Source organism: Dipodomys spectabilis, unplaced genomic scaffold (assembly GCF_019054845.1).
Source record: "Dipodomys spectabilis isolate Male_0828 unplaced genomic scaffold, ASM1905484v1 ptg000032l, whole genome shotgun sequence".
Lineage (NCBI taxonomy): Eukaryota > Metazoa > Chordata > Mammalia > Rodentia > Heteromyidae > Dipodomys > Dipodomys spectabilis.
This window is the reverse complement of record NW_024870709.1, coordinates 24644660-24658309: the sequence shown is the minus strand read 5'-3', so window position 1 is coordinate 24658309 and position 13650 is coordinate 24644660. Positions and strand designations below refer to the sequence as shown.

At 35.7% G+C, this 13650-nt stretch overlaps 1 protein-coding gene across 1 annotated transcript in view; it reads left to right on the top strand.

Annotated features, from left to right (window-relative positions):
* Positions 1-13650, top strand: part of LOC122105524 (ABI family member 3 binding protein) — a 192057-nt gene that overhangs the window by 89120 nt on the left and 89287 nt on the right. Inside the window, exons 10-13 of the mRNA XM_042676771.1 lie at positions 2680-2757; positions 5259-5333; positions 7300-7371; positions 7896-7970. Coding sequence (XP_042532705.1) covers positions 2680-2757; positions 5259-5333; positions 7300-7371; positions 7896-7970 — 300 coding nt within the window. The remainder of the gene's footprint in view (positions 1-2679; positions 2758-5258; positions 5334-7299; positions 7372-7895; positions 7971-13650) is intronic.

Below are 13650 nucleotides of genomic sequence, written 5' to 3'. Positions count from 1 at the left end.
GGTGTTAATTAGCCTCTTCTTCATTTGGTCCTTAATATGATCATTAAAAGTACAAAAGACAATTTGTGAAGGAGACTAACAATGATTAGAATAGTTCCCCAGATCAGTGATATGAAGGTGTCAGTTCTGAACTAAAGACAAGTTGTTTGATTACTTAGTTTTGTTTTAAATTTCTTTTTTAAATTTTATTTTATTGTTAAGATGCCATACCATTACTTAGTTTTGAGTAATGTTCTCAGAAAATTTTCTTTGCCAAGTTTTAATGTGCTACCTTAAGACAAATTATTTAACTTGTGAGTATTACTGGATTTTGTTTAGTGTTGTTTTTGTTTTTCTGATAAGACTCATTCAAATGCCACAGTTCAATGTCATAATAATAAAGAAAAACTATGTGCAAATAACAAGAAATACAAGAAGAAAATACCTTTCGAACTTAGATTTCTAGTGAAATACCTATTGTAAATTTAACACATAGAAAATCTCTTATTTGCTGGAGGGATTGATCTACTTGGCATATTTGCAAATGCAGGAAATCTAAGAAAAATCTCATCCATCAAGTTTCTCATCTTAACACACTATGTTTCAAAAAGAAGCAATATTAATAAAATTGGGAGGAGGTAATAAGGATGTAGCTCAGTGGTAAAGTATTTGCCCATGGAGCAAAACTCTGTCTACGAGCTATTTTGAAATATCAAATTAATCACTGACATTGTTGCTGGGTTTTATAAGTTCTTTCTTTATGTGGTTTGGATATTAAATCCCTATCAGAAACACGATTTTCAAATATTTTCTCCTAGTCTGTAAGCCGCTTTTCATTTTGTTGAGCAGAAATGCTATTTTTTTCCAAATAAAAAGAGCATGGGCATAAACAGCTTTTAAACTACCAAGGGAGAAATAAACTTTCCTGAAGCTAATTATTACAGCAATTCAGAAAAGTCGTATTTCTTGAGGGAGTAAATTCTAAAAATAACATCCCATTCTACCAGTGCACAACATGGGACATCAAGAGATGTAATAGCTTTTGTTCTAAGAACATATGGTGTGAATAATGAGAGAAATAAACAAGAATGCTAGTACTACACACACACACACACACACACACACATCTCTGGGTTATCTCTGAGGGATGTACAAAGGGTTTGCCAAAGCCAACACTTGGCCTGCCAAAACTTAAGACACTGCTGGAAAAAAAAAGTACGGAAGAATAATAATGGAGGATAAGAAATTTCATAAGGTTTAGGACTTACTTCAATGACATTTTACTTTTCTGGTATCATTATTGTCGTTGGGCATATTGCAGTAGAATGCTTGTAGACATTTAATATCAAGTGTCCTTCACTTAAATATCTCTCCATCTCTTACTTTCTCAATAACTCTCTGTCTTTAAATTCATTAGAAGTAAGTGAATATTTTGTACCTATATTACATGGAACCAAGAAAAATGGCTTTTCTGAGAGTGATATTACCTGCAAAATTTGCATGGTCAAAAACACGTTCATAAACTAGACTAATTCTCAGCAGGCAATGACACTGTCCCCCAATGTCTGGAGATATTTCTGGCTATCACAACTATTGAGATACTATTGGAATCTAATGGGTAGAAGCAAGAAATGCCACCAAATCTCCTTTAAGTAAACGGGACGGGATCTTCCCACCTATCATCTCCACCCCTGCCTCCAACCAAAATGCTAACTAGTCTTAAGTGTCAATAATGCCAAAGTTCACAGATCCATAGCCTAAATAGCCTATATATATTTTAAATCCTATCTGATTAATTAATCAGCTTTAGGTGGCATGAATTTTTTTCATGCTGTTCAACTGTTTCAAAATAGTACAAGCAGGTCACTTGACTGAGATTGCTAAATAACTGACTGGAATGAATCCCAAGAACATTTTAAAATTGGGGACTAATTAGCCACTGGGAAATTCTAGTTTAGCCATAATCTTTTTTTGAGAAAGAGCTCCTACCTTGTAAAGAAGTAGATTTCCCTGATATTTGCATTAAGAGGGGAAAACAGATTGTATTCTTTTTTTCTCTTTTTATATTTAATACAAAGAGGTTTTAATTTAACATGTCAGTTTTTGAGTACAATGTTTCATGATCTTATTCTAGTTTTTGCATTGAATTTCTACACCGAATGAAAGAGCAGATTAAAATTAACATATGGCTCAAGTAAAATTTAACCGTTTTTGCCATAAAGTGTTCCAAATACTTTTTTTTTTCCTATGTGTGTTGTGTTTCTTTAAAGTTTCAGTGTTTTAATCTCTTAAAATTTTTAACATGTATAATGAAAATTTCCATTTACTAGTATTTTAGATAGTAGAAGTACTTGAATATAACATTCAGAGGAACTTTAAAAGTATAAATTATGAATTCTAGAAACTCTGAATGAGAATGACAAAAGTTAGCCAAGTACTGAGCTGTAATTTTCATTTTCATTCCGATGTCAGTTTAGATCTTAAAGAATTAGCCAGGGAAAATAAGAAGGAATTTTGAAGTCTATCTCTCTTCTTCTTCTTAGTCCCTGGTAGAAATGCACAGTAAAGTTGACTTGCTGGCTGAAAGGGATGTATGTAGAGTAACTAAAAAATAATTTATAACTTGATTTTATTTTGCATGAAGTATTGTTGGATACTGTGCTATGAAGTGAGGTAAATTGTTTTTTTTCTTTGTTTTAGCTAAAAATGAAACATTGGCATTACCTGCTGAATCTAAAACGCCAGAGGTTGAAAAAATCCTAACACAGCCCATAACAGGTAAGGAGATCCCTATCTTTACACTGGGAAAACTATTAATGTTTTCGTTTTTTCATACAGGGAATCACTGACAAGCTTATATATTTTCAGTGATGGTCAGTTAGAACCTTGATTTAGTCATAAGTATAAAACAAAATGAGATCCTACGTCTTTAATGTTTAGGGAAAAATGAAACAAAAAATGAATAATGGAATTATATAGCTGATATGTAATATGAAAGCTATATTTTCCAGTCCAGGTGAAAGTTGTTATATAAACACTGAAATAGTTTTACCCTAAAACGTAATAATAGTTTTTTTTTTAAGTATTGGTGCTTTCCTTTTAAATGAAGACCTGGGACCATTTTTTTACTACCAATTTAGAAAAATACTTACTCTTTCCTCAATTCTTAGTTTGATAGTTATGAAAATATCCTGAATTTTTAAAGAAACAAATGCCTTTACAAGATAAACAACCTTAGCATACAAAATGCTAACAGTCCAGTAAAAATTTCTTTACAGAGTCAATGTTGTAAACATTGTTCCCATCCTTTATCCCTGGAACTAACAAACTTTCTGTGTTTCTTCTCTGAATGAACTACCCCATTTGACCACAAGGGAGACATTAATCTCTGAAGTACAGAGTTTTTGCCAGAGTGATAACACCTTATCCAGAACTTGATGAAACAAACATTTGGCAAGAAATCTCCCAATTAAGCAAAGGAACTCTCATCCGAAGTGAATCTTTTAATCTGCAAAATTGCCATAATTTGACATACTCATGCTATTTCCTCTATATTAAATGTTTCAACTTGTAACTGGTCCAGAGAAGATAGAGCTGATAGGGTAATAAAATAGCTTCAAGAAACAGATGGAAGTACACTATTTCTTTCTTTTTTCTTTTTCTTTTTTTTGGTCCAGTCATGGGGCCTGAACTCTGGGCCTGGGCATTATCCCTCAGCTCTTCAGCTCAAGGCTAGTGCTCTACCACTTGAGCCATAGCACCACTTCCGGATTTTTTTTTTCTGCTTATGTGGTGCTGAGGAATCGAACCCAAGGCTTCATGCATGCAAGGCAAGCGCTCTACCACGGAGCCACCTTCCCAGCCCAGAAGTAGACTATTTCTGATAGAGAAAGAGATATGGTCCTGTTTGAAGAGAAACGTGCCTTCATTTCCTTGTTCACAGGACAAAGTTAGAAGCTACTCAAACTTTGGGAATAATCCATCTGAGTGCAATTTTTAGGTGCTTTTTTCATTTTGGATTCATTGTACTTAGTTTTAAAATCCCCAGCATGATCCAATGGGTAACTCTAAGTTCTTGTCTGCCTCAAAAATTCTACCCATTTCCCGTCACACTTTATTTTTTGGCACTGCATCTGAAGAGAAGCCACAGATTTCTTAAATTTTTTTTTTTTTTTTGGCTAAACTTCAGAACTTTCCATTTCAGAAATAGTCAACTACCACAACTTATTATTCAGTATTCTGTCCATTTTATGTGCTTACCTTGCAAAATTCCAGGATTTTCAAGCTCGTGATTCCTTCCAGATCTCAGTAACTACAAGTTCTTATTTCACCAATGTTATTTACCTGAAGTCTCCATTGCTTTTAATCTTAGCAGTATGGGACCACCCAGAGGCTAAGCATTTGAAACCTGAGATAATTTCAACCCAATTCCAAGCTTTGCTGACTGAGTACAGTTTGAGAGAGAAACCTAATAGCATAATAGTTTCTAAGTGAACCACTAACTCTAAGTCTTTTTTTTTCTCTCATTTGTTCTTTTGGTTTTTCTTTTTGTTTTCTTTTCTTTTTTCTTCTTTTTTTTTTTTTTGGTCGGTCATGAGACTTGAACTCTGGGCCTGGGTCTGGGTTCTGTCCCTGAGCTCTTCAGCTCAAGGCTAACGCTCTACTACTTGAGCCACAGAGCCAATTCCTGTTTTTTGGTTGTTAATTGGAGATAAGAGTCTCATGCACTTTCCTGCCTGGGCTGGTTTTGAACTGCCATCCTAGATCTCATCCTCTTGAGAAACTAGGATTACAGGTATGAGCCACCAGTGCCTAGCATACAATTCTCAACTTATAATTACTAACTTATATTCTAGATATAACATATTTAATATTATAATTTAAAATAACTCATGGACTTTCCTGCCTGGGTTTGAGCCATGATTCTCAGGTCTCAGGCTAATGAGTAGCTAAGATTACACCAGCACTGGCTTGCTCATTTGTTCTTTATTTAACAATTATTATATGCTGTGTATTCTAGGCTTTGCACTAAGCCCTATAGATAAAGAAAAAGAAAGATAAATAATAAGAGACAGTGATAAGCACGTGAATGGAAAACAGGAGGAGTGTCAGCCTGGAATCTAGGTCAAGACAGAGAGACTACCATTAGGAACTTGAAAAGACATAGGCTGTATAAGTATCAGTTACTAATTCTAAAGATGGATGAAATATGTTTTATGGTCTTTGTTGTTCATCATTTTATTTTAGTTCATAAAGTTACCATTCGTTTTACCTTTCAGTAACTCCTGGAACAGTTCCAAGAAGCACTAAACCCACTGTGTCTAGTGCATTCGACATTTTGGAAACAACACTAGGTAATTCTACACCCTTTTTCTATCTTTTCAAAAAAAGGAATGACAAAAATAACCTCAGCATCCATTAAAGAAAAGACTCACCCCAATTCTTCAATCTGGCTCTCATTCCCTTCTACCTTTCCATGTTTCTTCCTTTCCACACCATTGGGGAAGTAACTTTCCTATTTCTTGGACCAATTCCATTGGAAGAGTTAACAAAAATGCCTTGATCTTGTTGAGTTAGGTGCCTGGCATGTTAGATATGAACTGCATGCATTTTCTACCTGTCTTTTGTTGGACAGACAGAATTGTTGCCTTTCAACCACCAGAACATGGAAGGGTGGGAAGAACTTGGAAATCTTGACTCTGGGATCTCTCATCGAATGGGCTTTTGAAGGTTCTTATGTGTCCTAAATGTGCGAAGAATCCCCCAAAGCATCATACATTTATTTATACAAAGTTCTCATTACTCATGTTTGCTGCTATTTTACCTCGAAGAAACTAACTTGCCATTGCAGTTTCTTCTCTTTCCCTGAAGACAAGGAGTAGTATAATTTTTGTTCTGCACTGTGGTGCTAGTTTTCTGAAAGTATATTCAATTTGGAACTGCTCTGTAACTTTCCCAGGGAAAGCCAATTCTTTTCCATGGAAGGCCTCAACTGCTCATTGCCCATGAGTCTCTGTTATGAAGCATGCTGTGCATGGTCATGGATAAACCACAATGTCAAATCCCAAGTTAGGGTGCTGCTAATCTCATTCTTCTTTTTTGTAGTTCTCAGTGAAAGGACCCAGGAATCATCGCAAACAATTCTAATACCTAGGTTTGAATTGCCACTGAGCACTTTAGGTACAAATTATTGAACTCTGCAGCTTTATTATTGCCTGAAATTTTTATGCATGAGCTAATTCACCCATTTTTTTTTTTTTTTGCCTCACAAGAAAAATGGGACAAATGGCTTACACAATAAGGAGTTCTCCATTACCAAGCCCTCAAGGGTGATTTTAAAAATCATTGTATTCTAAGCTCCAGATTTTAAAAATCATTGTAATCTAGGCTCTGAAGGAGGCTCTCACTAACAAATCTACTGGCATTTTTGTAAAAACATAATATTGTCATGTTTTAATACTGTTCTTGATTCTTTCTATTTAGAATCATTATGTCACAAAACAAATTTATATTTCCCTTCAGTGTTTTTTACTCAATTGTTTCTCTTCTCAGAGGAGACATTGATAATATTTCTGCAGGCTCCTTAGAGTTCTTAGTATTTCTATGTGCGAAACATCTTAAGAACTTTATATAAAAGCCATGTAATTACCAACACTCAACTTCTGAAAGGTATTGGCTGGATATTTTGTAGATCAAGTGTGTTTGGTACTAGGTTTGAATTTAAATGAAATGTACATAATCACATACATTAATATACCTGAGAAAATCAAGAAACTAATTCAATAAGAGTAAAGAGAAGAGCCCAAACACTTCAGATTCAGTGAGTTGATAACGAAAAATTGAAAAAGAAATTTTAAGTCTGGCATAGTAACTGACACTGGTAATCCCAGCATTTGGGAGTCAGAAACAGAACTGTGCACTCAAAGCTAGCCTAGGTTACATAGCAAGGTCCAGTCTCAACAACGAAGCATATATGTTCATATGTATATAAACAACTATAGTAGATAGACACACAAACATGCATGTAAACACATATATGTGTGTATGTATGTACACACATATATATGTATAATATGAACATGTAAATATATGTACATATTCATACAACTATATACATACACATACATACATATGCATGCATAGAGAGAGAGAGAGAGCCTGCACTGAAACACAGAAGAAAAACTGATAAAGATTTCTTAGTTGATATCAAATAGTTTCCTTTGTAAGTTTGTTGGTGTTTTTTCTACCTTAGATTTTAAAGTCCTTTACTCTCTGTTACTTGAACCCCAGGTCATAGCTATCCTGTATGTTTTGTTACAGCTCCAAAAAGGCTTCCAGAATTTCCTGAGGCAAAAACATCCTACCCTTTTGAGAAACCTGGGGGTACCTTGGGTAATAAAAGTATATTTGATGTTACAAACTTGAATAATGGGGTGAGGTGTAATTCGGTGGTAGATTGCTTGTCTGGTATTTATAAGAACCTGAATTTGATCCCTAGTCCTTACTCAGACATGCAATAGTAATAATGTTATCATAATAGTGATGATAATAATAGTAATAATCGTGTGAATGGTAATGGCTTGCTTCTGTACAATACACTTACTAGGTTCTAGCTCTGAAATCCTCAATAAATTCATGAGTTCTGTTAACTAGGGCAAATAATAAGTGGTTGATTTCACTAAAAAGAAAAATAAATACTTGATTGGATTTCTTATTAAAGTAAAAGAGTCATAACTCAGTAATTTCACATAACCCAGTTGTTTAGTTCTCTCAATATATTATGACTTTTGATAGAATATGTATGAGCTATTTCTTGCAGTCTTCTGGTAGCCATTTAACACTATCTGCCATCCATTTCTCTCCTTTATTTCTTCTTAAAAGTTTTTTTCAGCAAGTTCCATTTCTTTTCAATGTAGCTTCAAGTGAAAAGCCATGGGTGGCGCCTACAGCTAAACCATCTGAAGATTCCAAGGTTGCACGGCCTCCAACTGGTAATTGCATTCTACTTACAAGTGAAATCGTAAAAAGCTTTTGGTTATCTTCCATCTCTTAGCTTTTGGATTATAACAAAGAGGACACAGAGTTCTATTGGGTTTCTCTTGAACAGCATCTACATTGTAGTTTCTGTGATTATTCAAGAGCAAACTGACTGTGAAACTGCAAATCATAGGTCATAAGTTATTTAAAAAGAATTGGCACTGAAGCACACATTGGGATATAGTGAAAGCATAGTGGGGAGTGAAGATTGCAGTTACAAATAGGCAGAAATGGGAAATACCAACAAAGGAAAGGTTTGTTTTACCTTTATTTTTACAAAAACCACATTGGGGACTTACCCTGATGGAATGAGGACAATTGCTAATGCAAAAAATTGTAGATTCCTTATTCAGCTGCCCTCTTCCCTGCAAGAGCAACCGCGGGTTTCCAGGGAGCTTTGGGACTTGTCATGGGCTGCCAGAGTTTTAGCAACAAGTTTAGTTAAGAGTTGTTTGTAAACGAGCATTATTACCTAGAATTTACTAGGGTGCTTTTATGACATTGTATTTGTTTATCTGTGCTATTCATAAGGTTGGCATAACCTGGAAGTTTGCTATCTGACAATAACCCAGGTGAATTATATGAGCAGAAGGAACACTTTTCTCACCCTGTTTTGAAATATTTCACATGGCTGTTAAGAATCATCAGATGGGGGGCTGGAAAGGTGGCTCAGTGGTAGAGCACTTGCCTTGCATGCATGAGGCCCTGGGTTCGATTCCTCAGCACCACATAAGCAGAAAAAAAAAGCCGGAAGTGGTGCTATGGCTCAACTGGTAGTGTGCTAGCTTTGAGCTGAAGAGCTGAGGGACAGCGCCCAGGCCCAGAGTTCAGGCCCCACGACCGGACCCCCCCCAAAAAAAGAATCATCAGATGGGTCAATAATAGGATAGTAGGACTCTAATCAATATGAATAACTTTTTTTTTATTTATTTTATTTGTGAACATACTGTACAGAGGGGTTACAATTGCATGGGCAGGATAATGCGTACATTTCTTACCAAGCATTGCAGCCTCCTCCTTTGTTTACCCTTCACATCCCTTCCCAGCCTCCCCCCTCCCCCCAGTCCCAATCCTTCTCCCCGGCCCCCCCCCCCCCCCCCCCCGCACCGACGTTGTAAAGCTCATTTTGGACATGACAACTTGTACTTCTCATTGTTGCAACAGGTCCACCTGTATCCTTAAACGACTTGCTTTTCCCCATCTCCTCCGCCCTCCGCAAGTTATACTGACATCAAATATAGTGAAAGCAGGGGTTATACTGTGGGGGAGGGACATACAAAGCAACAAAGAAATAATTTTATAAATGCGTTAGAAACACATGCATGAAAGAAAAAAACATTAAAATACATATTTAAGGGTTCATTTTCCTAACATCACATTATCTGACCTTTTCTGCTTGACTCATACGTATACTAGATATTGCAAATAAGGGAAACCATGGGGCCTATGTTTCTTTGGGCCTGACTTACTTCGCTTAATATAATTTTTTCCAAGTCTTTCCATTTCCTAACAAATGGGGCAATGTCATTCTTTCTGATGGAGGCATAGAATTCCATTGTGTATATATACCACATTTTCTTGATCCAAATATGAATAACTTTTTAAAAGACATAAAGATAGCATGCAGTAGGTGATTATGTATCTCTTGCTTATATTAATGTGCTATACATACATCTGTGCTCTAATGTAAGTATTGGGTAACATCTTCCTAATGTAAGTTAAATTTAAAACCAAAAGGAAAATTGCACATATTTGTGATTCTGAGAGTTGTTATATTCGTATAAGAATTTCATTTATTTCGGCCTTGAATTTTAAAAATAGATTTGGTGTGATTTTGTATATGTTCAAAGGTTCATCTGTTAGTTTTAACATAAGTGATTATTATTTTCCATTTACTCAGATAGCTTTCTGTTACAATTATTGTCAGAAATAAGAAAAATGGTGGCAGGCACTAGTGGTTTTCTTGCCTGTAATTCTAGTTCATCAGAAAGCAGAGATCAAGAGAACTGTGATTTGAAACCAGACTGGGCAAAAATAATCTGTGAGATTCCATCTCTAATTAATCAGCAAGATGCTGGACTGGACAGGTGGCTCAAGGGGTGGAGTTCCAAACATGAAGCAATAAAGTTGAGAGACAGAGGATGAGTTTGAGCCTGATTACTGGCTCAGAAATAGATAGATAGATAGATACATACATACAGACACACACACACACACACATACATACATACATACATACATACATACATACATATATACATACATAAATGGAAGGAAAGAGATAAAGGTAGTGCCTGAATAATGGCCCACAAAATCATGAGGCCCCGATTTTAATTATTGTATCCTTTGAAGAAACAATATGGCAAACTAAGCATATCTTGCTTTTCTAATCATAATACAGTGTTTGTTATCACAAGATTTACTTTTTGATTGGTGGTACAGGGATTTGAACTCAGGTCCTTGCACTTATACTTTATAAGTTAAGCCATGTTCCAAGCCCTTTTTTTGCTCTTATTATCCTTTGGATAGAGTCTCCCTTTTGCCTGTCCACCTAAGACCATGATCCTCTCATGTACACTTCTGGCTGTGATGACAGGTACATACCATCATACCTCACTTTTTTGGGGGGGTGGGGAGCTCCGTCATGGGGCCTGAACTCAGGGCCTGAGCACTGTCCCTCAGCTCTTCAGCTCAAGGCTAGCACTGTACCATTTGAGCCACAGCGCCACTTCCAGCTTTTTTCTTTTTGCTTATGTGGTGCTGAGGAATCAAACCCAGGGCCTCATGCATGCAAGGCAAGCACTCTATCACTGAGCCACCTTCCCAGCCCTCACTTTTTTATTAGTTGATGTGAATCTCATAAACATTTTGCCTAGGTTGGCCTCAAACTACAATCCTTCCTCTCTCAGCCTCCTGAATAGCTAGGATTACAGATGTGTGCGACCATGCCATAAACAAGCATATTTACTACCCAAAGTCTACCAGAATACATGTGTGGTTGAATAGAATGGGATCATTTAATTATTACAGTGGAGAGGACAGGCTTTGAGGAACTGTTTGTTAAAGAGAACTTACTAAAAGATTTTTGTCTCATGTTAAATTATTGACAGAAGGATCAAAGGAAGTAATTTTGAACTATATAATCAGGAAGTAAGAGAGAATCTGTGAACGTCTCCATGATTTTTTTTGTCAGTCATGGAGCTTAACTTGGCCTGGGTGCTGTCCCTGAACCTCTTTTTGCCACAGCACCATTTCCAGTTTTCTGGTGATTAATTGGAGATAAGATTCTCCTGGACTTTCCTGACTACTCTGGCTTTGAATCCTAATCCTCAGATCTCAGCCTCCTGAGTTGCTAGGATTACAGGCGTGAACCACCAGCACCAGGCCATCATTCTTAACTAAGTGAAAAGATGAGCAGAATTAAGCTAAAGATGAGCAGAATTAAGAAGCACAAATTACCTATATTCACTGGAATGTGAGAGGGTAAAGTTTGTGTTTTAAATGATGTTAATGTTTTGTCAATATCTGACATAATTACAGAATAGTCTTGATTTTATGTTGATCCATTGGCATTACAAGGTGACCTTGTCTAATATCAGTGTTCTTCAAGATTGTTGACATTCAACAAGGAAATGCTAGAGCCTCCCTGTGGTACCACCCCAACTCCTGGCTGCTCTTCTGTTAAGCAATCATAAAACATGATTATAATTTCCTTGTGTAAAATTTATTCTCCTTTAGGACTTATTGGAATTTGGGTCCAATTTTATACTCTGTGTAAAAAAGTTCAATGTAAGGACTCTCAAAGTGATTTCTAAATCACGTTTTGAGATTAAAAGCTATTTGAAGACCCTAACTTACATTCTGGTAATTAAAATTCCTGGGTAAATCCACAATAGGTTTTGGCAATAATGAAACATTGTATTTAAAATTTAGAATACCCCAGAAAATCTGAGATGTGTAATTTTCAAATGTACTCTTCCCAGTTTTAGTCGGTTTGCCCAAATCTTTCATTAGTGGTGCAGTTTGCAATTTTATTATTTGGAAATGAATCTTATATAATTCTACAAAACATATATAAGTAGGGTTGATTGAGTTTGATTTTCTTGGCAAATCTAATTTTCCATAAAGCATATAAAGGAAATCATAAAAATGTGTTCTATAATTACATACTAGAATATAAAGTTATTCATGAATTTAAAAAGGAATGTTAAAAGAAAGTTAACCAGATTTTAGAAATATTTTAATGCTTGTGAAACTTATTAGAAAAAGTTCTTTTTTCTGATAATGCAATAATATGGTCTTACATCCTATTCTAGAAAAGCTCTCAATACCATTTACCCTCAAATGAAATGTGCATTTGCATTCATGTAATCAAGGCTTGTGGACCATTTCTCTATTGGAATAATATAATTTATATTTGTATAGCAGTTTTTCTTTTAAGAGATTCAAAGAGCTATGAATATAGCATCATGATGAACCTTCCAAAGTCCCTAGAAACAGAGTTACTTTCTTTTATATTAAGGAAATGAACAAGATACTTTCCTTTGGATAGGTAGGGAAGCAATACTTAGACTCATTCATTTCTTTCACTCATTTCTTTCCTAATCTTCTTTCCAATAAACTGCTGCAAGTTAAGAATAAAACAATGCCAGTATCTTGCTTTTGAATTGTGAGAACAGCTTTCACAACAGAGGATTTAACCATTATACTGGGAATATATAGATAAGAAGTAACAAGTTATATGAGAGGGACTGGCTTGTCATTGAATCCTGTTCTTACCATGAGTATGATTGCTAATGTGTGAGCTGCAGAGTGAGGCAGTTATTAGCTGGACTAATAACTAGCTCACACAACTTCAATTCCTCCATCTATAAAAGGAAATCATACGTACATTTTTTATCAGGTTGATCTGTCTTAGAACTAATGTGTAAATTACTACTACACAAGAGGAACTGCAGGATCTCTGTGTTAGTACAATGAACGTTGACTGCGTCTTGTTCCCTCCATACTGCCCATCTCAAACTTCTTGCATTGCTGCATGACAATCATGGCAGTATTTAAAAAACGATTATTTGTTTGATCAACTTATTTCATTAAAGAAAAGCAGGAATAGAGGAGAAAGATATGCTAACCTCAAATATCTTTGAGAATTTCAAATTACCTTTGGATTATCATTTGACTTTAAAATTTTTTTAAGGAGAAACAAAAAAGATATGTTCAGAGTTACATGCAGAGCTCCCCATGTTCCGTGAATCTCATGGTAGGTATGGTAAACTACATCACTGAGCGGTCTCTGTTCAGTTAGAGAAGACTTGCATCACTCTGTTAACCTGCATGAGCACAGTGAGTGAATCAGTGTAGTAGACAGCTGCCGATATTTTCCATGGGCTCCCGAAGTGGGGAAGGCCAGTGTACATACCATGAGTTTATCATCTCACAAGTAGGGCACATACATAATTTCTAATAACAAGTGGGATGTAAGAGATGGAAATGAACTTTCTGTCGCTGACTTGATAATTCCCTCAGGATTAAGCCTCCATAATTTACTTTGTGATCATCCCTAAAAAAAAAAAAGACTACTATTTAGTCCCAGCTGGGTTTCAAAAATCTAATAAAGAAAATGGTTATGACTCC